Raw genomic sequence first — 22,210 nt, 5'->3', positions numbered from 1 at the left:
GATCATTTTCAAAAAATACAAATGTATTGAGTGGCAAAAACAGTGCAGAAAACAACAGGCAATGCAAAGTCACTTCAAGAACTGTTATTCTCCAGCAAGCTGGAATCACTGTATAAATCTTCCATTTTTATTCTCTTTGTTTTAACAACAATGGTGGGACCTTGGTATGCGTGATTGAGCTGACTCTGTGCATTATTAATCAAACAGTTACTTTTCTGATTATTCCTGTGATCAAGTGTCCTTATGAACACACTATTTGGTTTCAGTTCCTTTTATTTACTGCCTTTTTCAGCACAGGTGTATTTCACTAAATTTACAGCATAAGCAGGTTTGATTGCAAATATTAGCCTTAATTCTTCACTTTGTCAGTAAATGAAAATAAGTCAATTTTAACACAACCCCATTTTTTCCCTAACAGGATTGCTCATTAAGTAAGCCCTGTCATTAAAGCTTACAATATTTTGCCTAAAGCTGTATCATTCATAATCAACTTCCCTTTTTTATATATATATATATATATATATATATATATATATATATATATACCTTTATTTAATCATAACATTAAATGCCATCAAGTTCCCTATTTTTCACTACTGTATCTGGCACATTATATAATCGCTAATGTTTGATATAATTTTTTTTTAATTCATTCACTCAGTCACTGGGAAAAAGGGAAAGTCTTTCTAGCTGCACCAATGATACACTTTTATGAAAGGCTGCAGCATTTCTGAGTTTCCTCAGTATATTGAGGAAATCTAGCCATTAGACCTTGAGTTTTCTTTTCTCAGAACTCTTCTCTCTTTTGTAAAATATCCTTAACATCTGGGGAATTCTTAAATAGTAATAACTCGTAACTTTGGAGCCTTATAATGTACACTATATATGTAGTGATAAAAGACTCCCCTAAACGTAACTTCGCAACCCATTTCAGAAGACATGGGACCTATCAACTTTTTATTGCCACTTGTTTTGGAAGTTCTGCATAACTCCCTCACAGTTTCATGAGTCATGAATACTATATTCATCCCAAACTCAAGGCAATAAAAACTTCATAGCATCTCATATATAAATAGACTCCCACTCACACATCAACAGGAGTAGCCCATATACCCCTTTAATAAAACATTAGGTTTTTTGCATGAAAGTAGTGGCATTCTACTTAAGGAAGCACTTCCATTGTAAGTTCCTGTTTTAGGCACTTGCAACTCTTCAGTGAAATTACCCTGTAATTGTTCATGTACTTTTTCCAGCCCAAAGGTGATTTTGTTTATATGTATGGAAAGGTTTGTTGAATCTGATTTGGTCACTTTTGTATGATCAGTGAATTAAGTAATCCTTCATGCCAGGATATATAAGGAGTTACATTACTCACATATCCTTAGTTTCCTCCATTTCCTCTGGCTCTCCTTGCTAGCTTGTCATTCATATTTTCTTGCCCCTACTTAAAAACCGTTGTAAATAATTAAAATAGCTAATATTAGTTTTAACGGTTAGATCATTTAGATAACTTTAGTCCTATGAAGGAAATACTCTGGTTTTTCTGAGATTCTTGGTGGTTCCTGGATTCAGATCCTTATGAGTAGGATGGCAGATTCCATAAAAATGACCAGGTTTGAAGAATGCCCATTTTAGAAATAAAGAAGTAAAGAAAGATTTAAAATTGGATATAGTACATAAGCACTATATTAATTTTCCTTATTGAAACAAGCATGCACTGAAGCTGGTCTTCAGGATATACATATGCCTATTGCATAGGCATTCTTTCATCTAGAAATATATACACATGAGCTTACTCAGATTGAATATATGGTGTGTAAAGCAGGGTTGTGTTATATTTATTTTAAAATTACTGCCCTTTCATTACTGCCCTTTCTAGTGTCCTCTTTATCTCATATAATAGGAATGGGCAACCAGGAGGAACTGACAGGTTTTCTTTATGCTCTTGTGAAGGGACATGCCCTCACTCTGGCTTGGAGGAAAGGGAGACTAACAAACCCTTCTGGGCCTGTTCAGTCCTAATGAGGCACAGCTGCAAGGCTAGATCAGCCTGGAGTGGGAAGAACTTAAAAAGGGAAACCTGTCACAGGAAGGGTTGGTGAACAGGAAGAAGGCTGTTCCACCTCAGATTGCTGACAACAGAGACAGGTCAGCTGAGAAGGAGACAGTCACAGGCCCAATCTTTTCTGAAGCTGCACTGACTGGCAGCAAAGCAGTATGCCCCAAGTGGAGGGGCAGAAGGTAGGCCCCACTAAGAGGCAATAAACTGATAGACCAAGCTCATAGAGCTGAATCCTGAAAGACTGCCTCAGAGAGAGACCACCTTTGCCTTTATTTGTTTTCAACCAGATTTTTGTCTGGGATTCAAAAAAAGAACTAGATAAGTTCATGGAGGCTAGTCCACCAATGGCTATTAGTCAAGATGGTCAGGGATGCAATCCCATGCTCTGGTGTCTCTAGCCTCTGATTGCCAGAAGCTGGGATGACAGGGGATGGATCACTCGATGATTGCCTGTTGTGTTCATTCCTTCTGAAGCACTTGGCATTAGCCACTGTTGGAAGACAGGATACTGGACTAGATGGACCATTGGTCTGACCTAGTATGACTGTTCTTATGCTCCCTTTCTTGTGTGTTTGACTCATAGAACCCCTCATGTGTTATGAAATATGGGGGGAAAGAGTGTGAATGATGGACAGTAATCCCGGGGGGGAGAGGGGAAGCCAAGGGAGCCCCTGGCACCCATAGCCCTTCATAATTATAAAGCAGTCAAGATCTTAACGAAGACCCCTCTAAATCAACATATTTGCAGGCAAAATATTAGTCCTTTTCTACACAGTGAATTTGCCCCAATTACAGCTATCACTTGCTAGCTACCAGTGTAGCTGCACTGCCGCAAATCTCTAGGCCAGTGGTTCCCAAACTTTTTCTGCCGCTTGTGCAGGGAAAGCCCCTGGGTGGCCGGGCCGGTTTGTTTACCTGCCGTGTCCTCAGGTTCTGCTGACTGCGGCTCCCAGTGGCCGCGGTTCGCTGCTCCAGGCCAATGGGAGCTGCTGGAAGTGGCGGCCAGTACGTCCCTTGGCCCACGCCGCTTCCAGCAGCTCCCATTGGCCTGGAGCAGCGAACCGCAGCCACTGGCAGCCGCAGTCAGCCGAACCTGAGGACGCGGCAGGTAAACAAACCGGCCCGGCCACCCAGGGGCTTTCCCTGTACAAGTGGCGGAACAAGTTTGAGAACCACTGTTGTAGGTTTTATCTCTACTGGGAAAAATGCATTGTGTTAGATAATAGGTTAGTCTTTTAACAAAGACCGTATTAAACATAATTTTGTTCTACATGTGGACAAGGACAGTCATGATTAAAAACATGCTTCATTGGAAACAACATAGTTTTATAACGATGCTCACTCAATAATACCATAACACCTTGTTAAATTGAAAGATCTGTGACTATATTCCTGTATAATGTCTCTTTAAACAAAATCTAACTGTTGTAATGATTGTTTTGTTTCTGATATTTACATATGGCAAAGATTTATAAGCTTGTTAAAACTTATTAAATAAATAATTTTTAAAAACCCATAACTGTTTATAATTATCTCTAGCATAGGCTTTTGCATATGAGGCAAACTCCATCTTCTTGACAGAACGCTATGGGGGCATCTTCACAAAGCAATCCTTACATATCTTTCCTTCCCTCGTCTTCCTCCTGTGGGTTTTACTACTGGAGTGGATGAGCTGGGCTAGAGTTTCCACAGCAGTTGTAACTCGGTCATGTTGCACATATCTACTTCTTATATTGTGGCATATGGAGCCCAGTCTTGCTGATCTTATTTATATGTGTAGTAATGCTGAATTCATTGGTGTAAGAAAGGTGAGCAGGATTTTGCTTGTGTGTTAACTTCAGTGCCTTAAGATATGTAGTATGCCCAATGTTAGGGGGCCAAATCATGTTCCACTGAAGTCAGTGGAATTTTGCCATTGATTTCAGTAGGAGCAGGCTTGGGCCATACTGAGTGTGGTTGTTGTGGTAAGTCAAGTATTTTACAAGTAAATAGTTAACATTAATGTAGCTTTTAGTGCAAGTAAGAGTGTGTGCACAATCTAGGACATCCCACCTTTACCCTACAATGGGCTCAAGGCGTAACCTGGTTAATTTAGGCACCCCACCCTTTCCCATCCTGGGCTTGGGGCATAAGGCACCCGCCCTTACCCGTCCTGGGCTCAGGACGAAACCTGGTCAATTTAAGTACCCACTCTTACCTGCCCTAGGCTCAGGGAATAGCCTTCTGCGGGTAGGAAGCAGTAGTCATAGTAGGACAGCAGCAGCCATGAGCTAAGAAGCAGGGAGTCACGTTCCATCTAGATTGCACCAAGACAATATAATATTACATTGTTAAGAAGCATTTCTTCCCTAATAGCACCAACAGTGACTGAACAAACAGACAAATCATAAGATGTGTAAAGAAAATTTTTCAAGATAACACACTGTACCTGTGCTTTCTCTCAGAAAGGATCCCTACCTACTTGGCAGAATGATCACCTTAGAGCAACAAAAGAGAAAGGAAATGAAGAAAGGGGACCAGGATGGTTGGGGCTAATTGCGGCACCCACCCTCCTGGCTAAATGGGTAATGGGACAAGGCCCACGTTCATGGGGAGGGATGGTTCTTCGAAGAAAGCAGGATCAGGCCCAGACAAGCAGGGACAATACAGTCTGCAAGCAACAACATATGCAAGCCAGAGAGAGAGAGAGGTTAAATGCTACACTGATAACTGTGAGCAATAAAGTTATGCAAACACTTGAAGGGATTCTATTGACATTATAATAATCATAAAAGCAAAGCCCCTTAAGATGTGTATATAGGCTTCTTAACAGTTTTCCTGTGCTGTGTTTTATATATTTGAAGGACATCATAATATTTGAATAGGAAAAACATGTTTTGGTTAAAATCATATTCAAAATGTCCCTTTGCCCTCCTGTATGTTTGTTTTTTGTAAGATTAGGTTTCTTAGGAAAACAAAAGAAAAGCTATTTAGATGTTCCTGAAACTTGCAGTTTCATTTCAAGATAACTAAGAACTTGTGGGTAGTGGGTCACAATTCTGAAATGAAAAATAACTCAGCCAGTTCTAATACTGCTGATCTTTATTCATTAATACATACCAATCCTGTTGGTTAAGATTCTGTAGAAGATACTCTTCCTTTGTGCTTTTAAAGTGACAGCTCAGCATTTGTTCAGAATTAGCAACAAAGTGATTATTTTATATATTACTTTACTTTCAAAACCAGCACTGATTTCATCATAACTCTCTGATACATTGAGTTTACTCTTTTTCACTAGTGGGATTTTGCTTTTTTTTTTTTTTAATGGATCCTGCTAGATGGTATAAAGCAGTAGTTCTCAACCTGTTGTTCACGGACTCCTGGGGGTCTACTACCTATGTCTAAGGGATCTGCGAAAGGTTGTCGTTACCATGGAACAGTAGTTTTCAACCTGTGATCCATGGACCCCTGGGGGTCTGCTGACTAAATCTGAGATTTCCAAAGGGGTCCGCACATCCATTTGAAATTTGTTTGGGTTCCACAAATGAAAAAAGGTTGAGAACCACTGTTATAAAGCATCTGTTAGTGATCATATAATAGTGTAGTACTTTGTCTCTTTATCCATGAATCTCACAGCACTTTACCAGGTCTTGATCCTTAGAGGTGTCAACATCATGCTGAGCAGAATGGGGGAAGCAAAGGTGACTCTGTCCCGCCTTTCTGCCTCCCTCAATTCTGGGCCTGGCTGAAAGGCTCTTTCACTGGCCCAAGATCACCAGCATCCTTAGTGCTTTAGCCACCTACTTTCTAATTTCTGACCCACATCCTACACAGTGGAGGAGAGCAAGTGATCACCAGGAGGATTTTTTAATGTCATGGGAACCCCTGGGCCCCTTTAGGCCAGCTTTAAGTCCCCCTTGCGTCACTGGAGTAGCACAAAGGGATTTTGTTTGGCATTAAAGGCTCGATCCTGCACAGCCCAACCTAACAGTCACTCATAATTACTAAACAGTAAAAAGAGAGATAATATTCCTTACCTAGAGCATAGGGCTGTTATGAGGATTAATTAATGAACATTTTTGAAGCTCTTGGAAGATGAAAAACACCATATAAATACTATTATTAATTTTAGTCTCTTTGTCATTTGAAGCACATTAGTTATTATGGAAACCATGAGGCATAAGTATATTGGAGTGATGTCTTCAAGTACCATATAGCAGTTTATATAATGGTTTGAAATCTTCGTATAATTATTTTTGAAATATAGGAACCTATCTGACAGTTCTTTTGTGATCAATATGGTATGAATGCACAGCACACATTTTGTGTGTATTTACTGAACCTTGTCAGAAACATGCATGTGGCAGGGAAAGGGTTATATGGCCTAAAATCCTTGGCCAGTCATATTTTTCTTTGAAATGTTGATTTGGCTGCCTTTGGCTGAATGAGGTTTACATGATACTTTTGTGAGCAATCCATAAGATGTGGTACTGTAGATTTAGGCTACTCACAAATCCAAGCACCCTTGATCACATTGTGAACAGTCCCTTTCTTTTCAGGGTAAGGTTCCACTCAGTGCGATTAAGGGTATCAAAATCTGGCCCAAAATGACTGAAAAAAAAAGTCCTTTTCCTCCCCGCTCCCAAACACATTAATAATATGTTGTCAAAATGGAAAACTAGGCACAGACTCTACAGCCACAGGAGCAGGTGAAGTCTGGGCTTGTACCCATGTATGTGTTCGCTGAATTTGTCTCTTTATTTAGAGTGACTTTAACCTAATTGTGTCTCTAACGTGAGTCCTGATGCTAAGAGATGCCAATAAGATGCAAGCACCCTCAAATCCCACAGATTTTTGTGGCAGTTAAGGGTGCTGAGCACCATAGAAGGTTTGGCTCATCATCACCTGCCAATATTTCCTGCTAAGCTACTGAGAGAAGTAAACAGAGAGACTTCATAAACAGAGAAGGAAAACACCTGCACAGAACGTAATATTTGTTTGATGACTTCTGCTGAGTAAGTCGCCCACACATAGTGCTATTAAAAGATCTGATACTATTTTTGCATTCATTTCCAGAGGATCTCCTAAAGTATATGCAGAGTAGTCTGAAATTATTCTCTTACACTAATAATACTTATATGGTATTCTACAACCATTAAGTAATTAATTCTCAAAATACCCCTCTTTAGTGAGGAAGTAATATTATCCCTATGTTATGGATGGAGAAACTGAGGCAGAGAAGGTAAAGGACTTGCCCAAAGTTCCAAAGGAAGGCAATGCCAGAGCTTGGATAAAAACTTCTATTGGAAGCAGCTACTGCTATTTTAGTAAACTAGCTTGAGCTGAGCTAGCACAAGTCTGTCTCCCCACTCTGGGAATCACACCTCTCTACTGCAATGTAGACAAACTGTAGGAAGTCCTTGTATTTGCTAAGCAGTAATTGCAGCTGTGCTAAATTCTTCTGGGTTCTGTAAGTCTTTTTATAGGATACAAACAAGGAATGTTTTCATTTGTTACAGAAACCTAATTTTATCTTGGCTTTAAAAATAATCACCCCATTTATTTAAGCGATCAAGTGGATTATTGCTGTAATGTGATTATTTGCCAAGATAACAGGATAATGGGAAACTGTAGTTCTGTATCACCACTTTCAGTTTTTCTCCATTCCTCCTCACAGTTGCTCTGGGAAAAAATAAAAGATTCAAATTACCATTATTCAATGAATGGCAAAGAAAGATCAGTTATTCTCTTCCTCGGTCTGGGGCCCAGGAACTCATAGACAGAAAAAATATCTTGAAATTTAGAGCTATCAACAGCTTCCTGTGGTCTAATGCTACATTCCTCCAGTGTCTGGTAAGGTCACTGCTGAAGGAGCAGAGGAACAGCTGGGAAAGAGAACAAAGCAGTCAGTGGCACCCCTTGGAGGAAAGAAGAACTGAGCCCCAGGAAAGAGCTGATAGAGCTAAACTCAGCTTGGTTTTTTCCCCCGTTCAACAGTTCTTGTGCCATGGCAAACAAAAGATAGATGTTCTGATTTGCTTTGCTGTTTGGTTTATGATGTCGACTGAATTTGTTTTGTAAAGATCTATGGGGAAAGGTAGAGAGAGAAAAATCCCATTTTTTCACCTCTGTTTGCCAGTTCCTGTGCTGATGGAAACTGCAGAGTTATACTGTGTTTCTTCCCATACCCTATTTGCTAGGAGCTCAGATGCCACACTGTTTTACCCAGAGCATAACTAGTACTTTACTTTTTTCAGGACAGTATGGTCAGTGTATAAGCATTCAAATTTTAAGCCCAGTCCTTCTGAAAGCCCTCACAATGTGCTAAGCTCCTTTGGTTCCAGTGTGACTTGAGTGTATGTGGTGATTCCCAGAGTTAAGTCTTGTGTTATGAGAACACATTAAAAATAAGGTGACTTCTTAAAAATACACAAAATAAAATTTCAAAAAGGAGTTTTCTCTCTTCAGCGTGCTCCTTACATCAATTCAACTATGTCTTGTCAATCCATTCTCAAAATAGCTATTGCCGTTAACAGAAATTCCTTGTGTGGCTGGTGGCTGGATTGGCCCTTTTGGTATCAATTCTAAAGCCACATTTTACCCTTGTATTTATGTATGGGTGCCCATCAATCTGATTCATATATCTGACAGCAGAATTTGGTCATCGACTTCGATTTTATATTTCTGGCTGTTCCTCTTTAAATTAAAAAAAGAAGACAGAAATTGCTTTAAAAGTCCCACTTAAAACAAGAACATTAAAATTCAGTTTAATGCAAGCGTTTGAACAAAGTAGAAAAAATAAAGCATCTTACTCACCCTCTACAATTCAAATAAAAGGTTTCCATGACAGAGATGAGTGGAAGCCCAGAATGTTGGCATTGGACTCTAGCTGCATGCCAAAAGAACTACTGGCAGAGAAAGAGGCACATGGACTGCCTGGATTTTGCCTCTTCCAAAAAACTGTGGAGACACCACATGCTGTGGGTCCTCCATTATTTTTTTCTGAAAGTGCCTAATGGGACATGCCTAGCTAATGCATATGATTTGTGCATATAAGAGTAAAGACTGTGCAAATTCCAGCTTTCCTCCAATCCAATCCTATCCCAACAAATATAGCTAAATCTTCACTTGAAAGATGTTTGCTCTGCCAGTTCAGGCTACTGAATTGTTCTGGTCAGTATGTTTCCTGACAACACCCTGCATCTTCTTATTTCAGCACCTCCCTTCCTGTTTTCCTTATTTACTGCTCAGTTGTTTACGTAGCTGAGTGCTTGTGGTTTTATAGTCCTTTCTCTTCAATAAAAACTTTTTGTCCAGACCTTTAGCTATATAGGAGAAGGCAGAGAAATCTAAATTCCATTTGCCCTTCTGTTTGCCAGTTCCTGTGCTAATTGAAATTGTAGAGAGATTTACTCTGTTTCTTCCTCCCCTGGTTTCTTTGGCATATGGGTCAATATCTACATATCAAACAATAGGATTGCCATTTGTAACATATATATATATTTTCCACTAGAGAATGGTCAAATCTGAATCCCTTTGAATTTAAAGGAGTGGGAAGCTGGATTTGAACTCTGACATTTTAACTCATTCCTTTATTTTGGATTCTGGGCCAGGTCTAGAACTAGAACCGGAGTTCTTTTCAATTTGCATTCAAATTCTGCTGAAATTTTGTGAGAAGCAGCTCTCACAAGGTTTTGGACACAATGGTGGAAACCTCATGAGAATAGCAGATCTTGCAAGACTTCCCTCACTTTGAGCTGAATTTTCATAATAGCTTACAGGATTACAGTTCCATTACATTAGAACCTCAGACTCTACCCCTGATTCAGCCTTTAATCCCAATCCTGATCCCTCACCTAAACCTAATCTGACCCCAACCATCACCTTGCTGAACCATTGCTAATTTCCACTGAAACAATGGTGCACCTATCAGGGGGTAGCTGTGTTAGTCTGCATCCACAAAAACAACAAGGAGTCCGGTGGCACCTTAAAGACTAACAGATTCATTTGAGCATAAACTTTTGTGGGTAAAACTGCCACTTCTTCAGATGCATGGAGTGAAAATTACAGATGCAGACATAAATATGCTGACACATGAAGAGAAGGGAGTTACCTTACAAGTGGAGAACCAGTGTTGACAGGGCCAATTCGATCAGGGTGGATGTAGTCCACTCCCAATAATAGATGAGGAGGTGTCAATTCCAGCAGAGACAAAACTGCTTCTGTAATGAGCCAGCCACTCCCAGTCCCTATTCAAGCCCAAATTAATGGTGTTAAATTTGCAAATGAATTTTAGTTCTGCTGTTTCTCTTTGAAGTCTGTTTCTGAAGTTTTTTTGTTCAAGTATAGCTACTTTCAAATCTGTTATAGAATGTCCAGGAAGATTAAAATGTTCTCCTACTGACTTTTGTATGTTACCATTCCTGATGTCCGATTTGTGTCCATTTATTCTTTTACGTAGGGACTGTCCGGTTTGGCCAATGAACATGGCAGAGGGGCATTGCTGGCATATATAACATTAGTAGACATGCAGGTGAATGAGCCTCTGATGGTGTGGCTGATGTTGTTGGGTCTTCTGATGGTGTCGCTAGAGTAGATATGGGGATAGAGTAGGCCACGAGGTTTGCTACAGGGATTGATTCCTGGGTTAGGGTTTCTGTGGTGTGGTGTGTAGTTGCTGGTAAGTATTTGCTTCAGGTTGGGGGGCTGTCTGTAAGCAAGGACTGGCCTGTCTCCCAAGGTCTGGGAGAGTGAGGGATTGTTTTCCAGGATAGGTTGTAGATCGTTGATAATGTGCTGGAGAGGTTTTAGCTGGGGGTTGTACGTGATGGCCAGTGGTGTTCTGTTATTTTCCTTGTGGGGCCTGTCCTGTAGTAGGTGATTTCTGGGTACCCGTCTCTCTCTGTCAGTCTGTTTCCTCACTTCCCCAGGTGGGTATTGTAGTTTTAAGAATGCTTGATAAAGATCTTATAGGTGTTTGTCTCCGTCTGAGGGATTGGAGCAAATTCGGTTGTATCTTAGGGCTTGGCTGTAGACAATGGATTCTGTGATGTGTCCTGGATGGAAGCTGGAGGCATGTAGGTAAGTATAGCGGTCAGTAGGTTTCCAGTATAGGGTGGTGTTTGGACCCTGTCCTACAGTTCCTTTGAATCTATGGGTAGGACTGGAGCTCCCCTTGCTTTGCCTGAGCACCAGGAGCATGAGTGTCACATCAGTCAAAGCCACCTCCTATATTGCATAATTAACACAGTTATGCCGTTTATGCATATCAAATAGGCTAAAAGCACCTAGCAACCACCCCTTTAAGCAGCCGTGCTGGGGAAGGGAAAAGAGAGGGGTGAAAGAGAGAAGTATTGCTGAATGGAGCTACAGTAACCCACACTGACGATCAAGGAATGACATTCTGACACTGCTGTGTCATGTGTCTTGATATTGTTCAGCATGTGATGAGGCTGAATTCCAGTACAGCAATGTCTTAACAGAAACACAATGCCAGGATGTAACACTGTGATTATTGTGTTGCTCTCTGTGACTCCATTTGATGATGAAATGGCTCACCAGCTTTTCAGGGTATCACTCACTAAATCAACTTCACCTCTGGCCTAATCAAACTGAGAATGCTTATTGCCTCCCACTAAAAAACAAGACAAGCAAAAAGTACCTCGGAGGCTGTGCATAGTTCCCACCATACAACCCCTCGTGGGTCTGTAGACATGCAGATAGCATAAATGGTGTGGCTTTCTGATCATGTAGCTGCCCACTGTTCACAGGGACTCCAGTTCTACCCGCACATTAGGGCACTTGTGTAGAAATCGGCCTCTCTGTACTTCTCCCTGGTCCCTCATCTCTCCTCCAGATGGCATGACTCTGGTTGTCTGGTTCACAGTTACACAATGCCCCCTTTCTGAATGGAGGAGTAGCCATGAATAAGATTTTAACTCTCCCTGGGGCAGAATCAAATTCCAGTGGGAAAATCCAATACAAATAGTGCAGATTGCCTCAGGTCAGACTGAGAGCTCCATCCACCTCGTATAACTCTACAAAGCAGGGTAACTTCTGTGGACTTGGTGAGTCAACAAGAGAGACAGTGCCACTTTGGCTCCATTCTTTCTTCTGTGCTTACTGGCCACATCTGGCTGATGGTTGTGCTCTCATCTCCCTCCTGCCTCTCAGCAAAGGGGATGATTTGGCCCCATGTCTCTAAATGAGAATAGTTACTAGCAAGGAAAAGGAAGGGTATTTCATCTACTGCCTACCTTTTATAAACAATGACCTGGCCTAGCTATATTAGGGGATGGATATAGATAGATGATATATCTCACATTGGCAGGAGCTGAGGTTTATAGGGGGTTGAAAAACTGACGAAGAGAGGAACGTTGTATCTAAAGCTGAAGGAGTAATAGCCTTCCCACTGCTCATACTGAAACTGCCTGTGCATGTGTTTAATTGTACCACTCACCAATTCCTTTGTGTGTCCCAAATGAGCTATGATTTCAGTTATCCTTTCCTGAGGCACCTCTGTTTTGGCTTAGAGTGACTCCCTCAGCCAACAGTAGAACTCTGGTACTAATAGCAACCACAATCTTGAGCAACTGTCAATTGGATTTTGCACCAAGACCATGTCTATACTAAAAAGAAAAAGAAGAAAGATTCCCATCAGTTCAAAAAGGCATAGAAAAAGCTCAAGTGACTTTTGGCACTTTTACCACTCTGCTAGTTAAACCTGCCAGATAACAGGTATAACTAATACAGGGGTAAAAATGGGTCTGGTTGTGGGAGCCTTATCTATACTAAGGCTTCCACCCGCACTAATGATGGTAACACCTTGGCAGTGTAGACGAAGAGTGATTTCCTCCTCTCAAGGAAATCAACTTACCAGAAAGCCAGTAGAACTCATTTGGAATCTTACTTTGCCTGCCCTACAATATTAGTGATACAGATCTGGCAATAGGAGGATTGCAGTTATATCCATAGGGCATGGTCAGTTTGTCCTATATCTAGAAGTGTTCTTAATTCAGAGTTATGTGCTGCAACTAACTAATGCTGACTCCTTAATTCTCCCCAACATGAATGCAGAATACAACAGAATATTCAAGCAAGGCTCACTCGCTGGTGCGTTGCTTACAAGGGACCTGGAAGGGGGAACTGGATCTGTTTTCTTTTGTGTTTTGTAATGAATTTTAAAGAAAACCTGAAAGGTATCATTTTGTTGTTGCTTTTTGAACCTTAAAATATCAGGAAAATTGAATGTTTTCTTTCCTGTTTTTGCAAGGAAACTACTTAGATGACTCAGAGATGTGGGTTTAAGAGTGTTCTCTGCTGTTAATTGAAGGGATGAGAATGGCAGAGGTGACATCTTACTGTTGATAGTGGGGCGGTATGTATTTGAATCCACTCCCTGCAAAAACTATATATATATAAAATCCCTGGCAGAAATCGAAGGGGGGCACGTGACCCCCTCATGCCCTCCTACACGCATTGCCTCTGGGGGGGCGGTGCATCCCTATTAAGGAAAGGATTTCTCCCAAATGGTTAAGTCAAATAAATGTTAATAGTTAATCACTTTTCACTTTCCTGGTTTCTCCTGATGTGCTATACCTTCTGTTCCTCAGTTCTTCATAATCTTTCAGGAAAACAAGGTAGATAAGACCTGAATTTCTAATGTGAAAGAAAAAATAAAGCAGAAAGAAATATTTTTTAAAAAACAAAACCTCTCAGGCTTTCTTTATACATTATATAAAAAGCAGAAATGGCACAAATCCATATTTTTCCTTTTCAGATCATATTTTAAAAGTTTACATACAGAAAGATATTTAAGCAACAGAAATAATTCAATTATATGCCAAACCTGTTATATGGATATTACATAGATGCATATCTATCGAATGTCATCTATAGTTTCTATAAGCATAATTCTATCATGTTTGCTACTGATACCTTCAGATACATTTTGTGACTTGATGTAATTAACTGTAGGAGATTAAAATGTACTTACTCCTATGCATTTCATTATTGCCATTGTCTAGTAAACATATATGTTTGATTGCCATAGGCTGGGACTAATGGTTATATGGCTCCTGAAATCCTGAAGGAAGAGAATTACTCCTACCCTGTGGACTGGTTTGCTATGGGATGTAGTATTTATGAGATGGTTGCGGGTCGAACTCCATTCAAGGATTTCAAAGAAAAGGTCAATAAGGATGACGTGAAAAAAAGAACCTTGGAAGATGAGGTGAAATTTGAGCATGCCAACTTCACGGAGGAAACAAAAGATATTTGCAGGCTGTTCTTGGCTAAGAAATCAGAGCACCGTTTAGGAAGCAGGTATGGCTTATTTCCCATGTTTAAGCCTAGATCAATTATGCAATCATTATTTCATACAAATAGAGGCCAAATCCTAAAGTTTCTGCAAAGACCTCAATCTTCCTTTCCATTTCCATGAATGGAAGTGATCTTGCTCTAGCAGATCTCTCTTGGGAGAGCATGGAAATGGAGGAATGTTGCCTCTGTGGTGTCAATCCCCATTACCTCCCCAGAAATCCATAGTAGCTCCTCTTTTGGAGCTTTGTAGGGTTTTGAGGAAGGGGAGGAGCCACCTCCATAATATTCTCTTCCCCCTAGACAGTGAATATTCTAGTATATATCTGCATCTAAGATAATGCTACTTGATTGCAGAATGCTTGGTCTATGTCAGCACAACTCTTGTAGAAACTGTGCTATCAGGGTTACAAAGCAGCAGCATGAAGGGACAACCCCTAATAAGCCTGGAGGTATCAGGGTTGGAAGACTGAACCATTTGTTTCCTACAACAGGTATCCTAAACCTTCTCACTGACAGGCCAATGTAATGGAAACCCACAGAATTTCCTGGTCCTCTTGCCATCATCCCAAGGCTATTTGGAAGGGAGAGTACACTTGGACTTATGTCCTTATTAGGCAAAAATTCCATTTGTGGCCTTAATGGGAGTTTTGCCTTTGAAAGGACTGCTGGATTTGGCCCTGAGTCAGCAATTCTAAAGATTCTTTGAATAATAAGGTAATTGGAAAGCTAAACATTATAGTATTTAACTTTTCAAATACCTTTGTAGTGATACATGGTGAAAGATTCAACAGCAGTACTGTCAAGACAGAATAAATACAAGACAATCTATAGGACAAGTAAGTACACTGTAATAAGATATAAAGGAAATTGGTGGTAGCTAAATTTAGAACACATAGTAACTTTCATCAAACATGATTGTAAATTTATCTACCAATTCAAGTCATGTTTTCCAATATAACATGATTGAGAACCTACCAAAAAGTAGGTGAACAGACTCATTTAATTCAGTCATTTCACATTTTATGTATATACTACGCAATAATACAGAGAAATCTTCTGTTGAAATTACTGGGAGTCTTTTCTGTGTAAAGATTGCACATTTTTCCTTAAAACTTTTATTATAGCACGGTGTATTGTGAAGGGTATGGTAAGTAACAGTTTATGAAGCTAGAAAATATGGTCTCTATCACTTGTTTAGCAATAAAATATAGTATTCAGTAACCAGTACAGTAAAATTTGTGAAACATATGGTAATTAGAATAAATTAGTGGTTTCTATTTTGTAAAACTTGTTATTTGCCAACAGCCCAGATTCCTCTCTATGCAGTATTCAGTGTTAATCTGAATGCCACATTGTGACACTGATAATGCTTGCAGTGAATATAAAACTCCTGTTTGCAATGGAGGGGCTTAATGTGAAGATGTATAATTAATCTTATTTATTAATTAATTTAAATTATAAATAAATAAATTATTAAATATTATTAATAATAATATTAACGTCATACTGCATTTACAAAGAACCTAAAGATATTTGAAAACACATTGAAGAATGGCATAGAAGATCATATAACAGTGTTTTATATCTAATGTACAAGTGAAGACTTGTATTTGATTTTTTTAAGGATTTAGCAGGGAAGTGTGTATCATTTTATCACATGAATCTTCTCTCCAGCAGGGCAAGTATAATAGCTACACAGCTTTTTGACAGAAGAATGTCCAAAATACACATCCTTGCATACCAATATGATATGGTCATGGGTTGATCAGCCATATACTGTATTTCTGTGGGGATTTCAAATGTGAACAGAGGCTGTGATTCCCCGTTTTTTGTCGTTATAAGGAAGCTGACAATTCTAACACTGAATGAAAACTGTAGATACTATTCAGCAACAAATTATCTTACAACACAGCTGACAGAAATTGCCTCGTTTATCACAATAATAGTAATACTCTTCACTTAGAGCATTCCATCTGAAATCTCAGTGTGCTTTACATACATTTAGACTCACAGCACCCGTGTGAAGTAAGCTTTATCACCCTCACTTAAAAGTTGGGGAAACTGAGGCTTTGAGAGTCTGAGTGAGTTGTTCAAGGTCATACAACAAGTCTGTGGAAGAGCTAGGAATAGACTGCTCTTCTAATGGAACCACAATCCTAGTCATGTGCTTTCACCACAAAACCATCTCTCTGCCTACTTAATGTTACATTAGCCCTTAGTGGTGCGTGGGAGAAGCACCTCAAGACAGTTATTTGTGCTGAGGTTTTTCATTCTGCTGCTTTGATTTTTCAAAATATGCTGCCTCTACTTTCTTTGCTGTTTGGTGCCACTTCACATTTTTGGGGGACTGGGAAAAGGATCCCACTTCTCCCCACCAAAATTTCTACCAGCCCAACAAGTAGAACTACAGATGGAGCAATTTACCCTGTGTTTTATGACACTTGGGGGAGAGGAAAGGGGACTAGTTATAATCTGTAGTGCTACCTTGAAGTATTGAGGGAAGGACACAATGGAATCCATTAAGATAATGTCCCATTTTTTCTTACCCTCCCTTCAATACACAGTTTAATGAGAAATGGGCAAGGGGAAGTCCAGCCTTTCTGTACATGATGTTAAAAAAAAATCCCTGTCTCTGCCTATTACACTGGAGATATTGTTCAAGAACAGCTCATCCTTATGTAAAGATTAGCTTTGTAATTCTGCTAAGGTCAATCAGACCTTGGGTTATCTACATAAGTGCCTGTTGCATAAGTTAAAGCTGTTCAAGGGCAGCTTTAATTTGCATACCTGACCTTTTGAAAATGTTCTAAATTTTGTACCCAAGACTCAGAGTTTTTGGCTTATTCTGGAGAGATTAGCACCTTTCTCTCCACTCTATGATTCCACTCCCTCTCGTTTGGAACTTGCTCACCCCTCTCCCATGCTGTCCCATGGAACAGTGAAATAGTTCATTGAGGAATGTTAACTTGAGAGAAGTTAGACAGGCTCATTCACTTTTTCTGTCACCGTTTTGTAAACATCAGATTCACATGGGAAGGGGTCATGGCTAGGTAGAAGAAGCACCATATTAGTAGGTGCTTTTAGATGGCATTCCTGTAGCTTCATATTTTTAAAAAAATAAAAATTTATTCCTGATGGTATCAAAAGAAAATATGTTACATCAAGAGGGGGAAACACTGCAGTAATCCATTGTGGAGCCTACACCAAGTGCTGTTGCTTTTAATAGCATATTATAGAAAAGCAAAATAAAATAAAGTCTGCATGAATATGCTGAGTATGAAATCACCCAGTAACTCTACAGGGTGACTGACAGAGCTGCTAGAGTCACAAATCTGTGAGTTCTCATTATCTGATCTGCAGCTCTAATGCACTTCAGGCTAATAAAGACGGTCAGCAATTGACTTCAGGCTCCACAGCTGTACCGGTGTTTATGTGTCACTAACTGAGCTAGCTAGGTTTTGCAAGACCATATGTAAAAATAACATAAGCTCTGTTGATCTAATCTGTGTTTTCCTACTGTGCTCATCGCTGTAGTATACTTCTCCCTTGCCACTTCTTGATGGGTAACACCATCTCTGTGTACCTTTGAGGCCCATCTGGCTGCCTCTGATGCTTCTCAGGCTATGGCTATGCTCCCTTGATCACATTTTTTTACAAGACTGTGGCCTCTGGAGACATGCTTACATGAATTAGGCTGCCAGGAAGTGAAGCTAAAGTGCAGTTTTCTGAGCAGGAGTGGGCAGTTAGGGAATGGGAAGCAGTGCAAAGGGAATTAAGGATGCTGTTCAAGCTGAAGGGTCTGTTATTGTGCATGGCAGAGCAGAACTTTCTGTGGTCACATCTGCATCTGGTCACTAAGTAATGGTGCTTTTACACATTAATGAAGATGATTGGCTTTAACAGAAATTTGCATTATCGCTTTCTTTTAACCTTGTTGTAGGGAATCATATCCATAGAACATCCTGTTCTTCAGTATTATCCCATAGTGCACTGTGAATGTGTGAAAGCGTGGTCTTTATTTAGTATATGACTTTGTAAAAAAGTGTGATCAGAAAACTTCAACCCATTAACAACATTGCTATTTACTGAGGCCAAGGAATAGAGACAAATCTGTTTTCCTGGTATTGTCACAATAGCTTGGTTCTTCATACTCCTTTAACTCATGTAGGGCCCAGTCCAAGCTGTATCATCCATATATACAGGAAAAGAACTACTCAGTTTTTCTCCCTGTTCATAGCTTCTTCAAAATTCAGGGCAGGTCTACACATTAAACCCTGCACTGCTGCAGCTGCACTGCTGTAGCACTTCAATGAAGATGCTACCTATGCCAACTGGAGGGCTTCTGAGGTGACTATAGTTAATCCACCTCCCCTAGAAGCTATAGCTATGTCAATGGGAAAACGTATCACTGTCTACAGCAGAGGTTAGGTCAATTTAACTGTCACTAATGGGTGTGGATTTTTCACACCCCTGAGCGACATAGTTATACCAACCTAATTTCATAATACAGACCTGGCCTCAAAGGTTATCTTTGCACATTCTTGACAGCTAAAGTTTCAAAAGTGGCACATTCTAGGACAGGGCCTACATCAAGGATCATAGTATATTTTGATTGTACCCTTGAGACTCAGATTATTCCTGTCCTGGGGGTCATCTTGGGATCTGAATGTGGGCCCACATTGCAATAGTTCATGTGTTCCTGATTCTCCTTCAAGAAAAGAGAACCTTAATTCAGCCCATTGCATGGACTGCAGTTATTCTTTCCGAGATACACTTATTTTGAAAAAGTCTAAAAAACGTTTGATTCATTTTATTTTTAATTCTTGGGTGAGTTTTATTAAAGTTTATATTCATAGTAGTAAGGGCCTAGGATAGTTTTAGCTATAGAGGGTCATTGGGTGCGAAGGTGCTAGGAAATGTGCTTGCATTCCTTTGCTAGCATACCAATCTCTGGATCTGATCCTGCAATTTGAGTAGACCCATTGAGCTAAGTGGGGCTACTTATGTGAATTAGAAATACTCATGAGAATAATGGCTTTTGTATTGGGCTTTGTGTGATTTTTCTGTGTGCGCGCACTGTGGACCAATACACATTTCAGATGAGACCACAAACATCAGTTTTACTTGTCACCAGTTTCACTCTGAAACCACTGTTTCCAGAGTTGACAGCTGAGTGCATTACCCATTGAACCACCTACTACAGTTTCCTGGAATTCTTATTCTACCTAAACTAAAGCAAATTATCTGGGCTTTTGTTGTTAACAATAGTCCTAATATTTCCCCCTCCTTAGCTTCAGTTCCACTGAAAACCTGACTTTCCTAGCTGAAAAGTACAAAATATCTTGATCCCATTATGCACCTAACAACCCTTGGCTTTTGAAAAACTATACAAAGGGATGGTTTAATGAAACCCATTTAAAATTAAAATAGACCCAAGTTGTGCAATTAAACTTTCCCAAAATCTAGGAGTGTCCACGTGTGGAGCTATAATTCAGCTTTGGGGCTCTCTCTGTTGTGTATATATATAGTTCACCTTCATGAGCTAGCTAGCACATCACAATTTTGACTGACAATCTCTTGCTTTATTGCAGGAGCAGTGACGATGATCCAAGAAAACATGCTTTCTTCAAAACAATTAACTTCCATAGGCTGGAGGCAGGCCTCATAGACCCCCCTTTTGTGCCAGATCCATCAGTTGTCTATGCCAAAGATGTTGCAGACATTGCTGACTTCTCTGAAATCAGGGGGATTGAGTTTGATGACAAAGATAAGCAATTCTTCAAGAAATTTGCGACAGGTGCTGTCCCTATACCGTGGCAGGAAGAAATTATCGAAACAGGACTGTTCGAAGAACTGAATGATCCTAACAGAGTAGCTACTGGGGGATGTGCAAACAGAGGTGAAGCCAAGTCAGGAGTTTGTTTGTTGTTATAAATATCACATCATTAACAAAAAGGGTGAAAATGTACCACAGAACTTTCCAGATTCTAACAGTGTTTCAAAAACTCAGCTAAGCTGTTTAACAAGAACCGATCAACCTAAAATATGACATCAACAGGACAAGTAGGAGCATAAGCTGAGTGGATATTCTACTACTTTGTTCTAGCAACAGAGATAATCTGTTTATTGTGTTGGAAGTTATCAAGATGAAGAATCAAGTTTATTTTAGTGTAACCCCTCTGCCCATCAGAGTTGGCAGCAACAAGGGCCGGGTTCAGTATCTAGGGGTTCCATTCCAATAACACAATGCAAAACCGGCTCGAGCCCCCACCCAGTGACCTGGGACAATTATATACCACCCCCGCTGGGCGCCTCTAAGAGGCGATACTTCTCCTCTCGCAAGCACAGAGTCTGAGTGTAGCAAAAGCCTTTTAATAACAGAGAGAAACAATGTGGCATTATGTTGAGGAAACACCACCAACAGGATTCATAACACAACCCATGAGCAAAAACCCACCCCAAGCAAATTGGGCCTTTGGTTCTTGAGTCCAGCAACCCAAAAGTCACCCAAAGTCCCAAAAGTCCAACAACCCCAAAGTCTCTGTCCCTGGTCAGTGCAGCCCCAGCATTCAAAAGTTTATCTGCAGAGTTTTACCTCTGAACCCGGGTGGAAATGGGGAGGTTAAGGGGCACCTTACGTGGTCCGAAGCCAATTGCCCAACCTCTCCATGGGGCTCAGCCCTGCTCTGCTCCACCAGCCATCCCACAAGTCGCTCTGTTCTGGCAGCCACTCCGCTCCACCAGCCATCCCATGAGCTGCTCCAGCCATCTTGCAAACTGCTCCGCAATATAGCTTCAGCCCCCCCCCGCACTTAACACAATGCTCAGTGATTTCAGCTCTTTAGTGATTTCAGCTTGTAGTAAGGGAGCCTCAGTGCTGGTACACCATTGGCCCAAAATGATTTCAGCTTAGCAGCCTGTAACTAAACTCCTGTGGGAATAAAAACTAGCTCTGATATTCTACAGTAGAGAGAGAAGATAGTGCAATTGACATGTTGGACCCTCACGGGGGGGGGGGCCTATACTACCAGACATTAATACCTACCCCCAGCCTTTCTCCCCTCACTAGGTTTTGGAACCCATGACCCTTGCCTAGCGAGTGCTGCTTAGTTGATGGTGAGTCCCTCCATCATAACAAAAGGCCAAGTACAGTTCCACTGTCCTCGATTCACATAATCAGAATAATAACAGTTTATTCCTGCCCCAATAACAGAGAAACTAGGGCTCCTACAGCAGCCAAAGTGACCATCTAGGCAGGGTGGGTGTGCCTATGCAAATGAGATCAGCCCCTGAAGTTCTTTTCCACAACCCACCACTACTCGCCACCAGATGTCAGGGTAGAGTTCATCCTGACTCTGCTTACATCAGGAAACATAGAAGGATAGCACTCCATCGCTCTGTGTATGTGAACTATGAAAGCAATAACAGGGTGAGGAGGCACTTGTTCTGAAAATGAATGAGCCTGCCATTATAATACACTCATTTTCTTTCTTGATCTCTCTCTCCCCCCCCCCTTTTCTTAATTCAAATGTTTCTGGTTGTTCTAAAGTTTTCAATAAAGGCTTTTAAATGATGAAGTAATACTCTCAGTAATTAGATAATGAATTTGGACTTCATGCATCACAGCAAATTTAAGAGTCTTTTGGCTATCTAGATTTCTCAGTTCACCTTAGTCACTGAATGATTCAGTAGTAATATGTCCAAGTTCTCATTAATGTAAAAGGTTCAGCAGGAATAAGGACGGAAAGAATAGGTCAAATTCTCCTCTATCTTAACTTAATAAGTCTGAGAGTGAACTAGTGAATTTGAGAAAAGAAATTGACTTAATATTGTGTAAGCTTATGCTTT

General features: G+C 40.4%; 1 protein-coding gene across 1 annotated transcript in view; it reads left to right on the top strand.

Annotated features, from left to right (window-relative positions):
- Positions 1-21,879, top strand: part of GRK7 (G protein-coupled receptor kinase 7) — a 30,005-nt gene extending 8,126 nt beyond the window's left edge. The window contains exons 3-4 of the mRNA XM_077826123.1: positions 14,094-14,365; positions 19,954-21,879. Of these exons, the coding sequence (XP_077682249.1) occupies positions 14,094-14,365; positions 19,954-20,296 (615 nt within the window). The 3' untranslated portion in view covers positions 20,297-21,879. The remainder of the gene's footprint in view (positions 1-14,093; positions 14,366-19,953) is intronic.
- The last annotated feature ends 331 nt before the right edge of the window (positions 21,880-22,210 follow it).

The sequence above is a fragment of the Eretmochelys imbricata genome, chromosome 9 (assembly GCF_965152235.1).
Source record: "Eretmochelys imbricata isolate rEreImb1 chromosome 9, rEreImb1.hap1, whole genome shotgun sequence".
Classification (NCBI taxonomy): Eukaryota; Metazoa; Chordata; order Testudines; family Cheloniidae; genus Eretmochelys; species Eretmochelys imbricata.
This window is presented reverse-complemented; position numbering and strand designations above follow the sequence as displayed.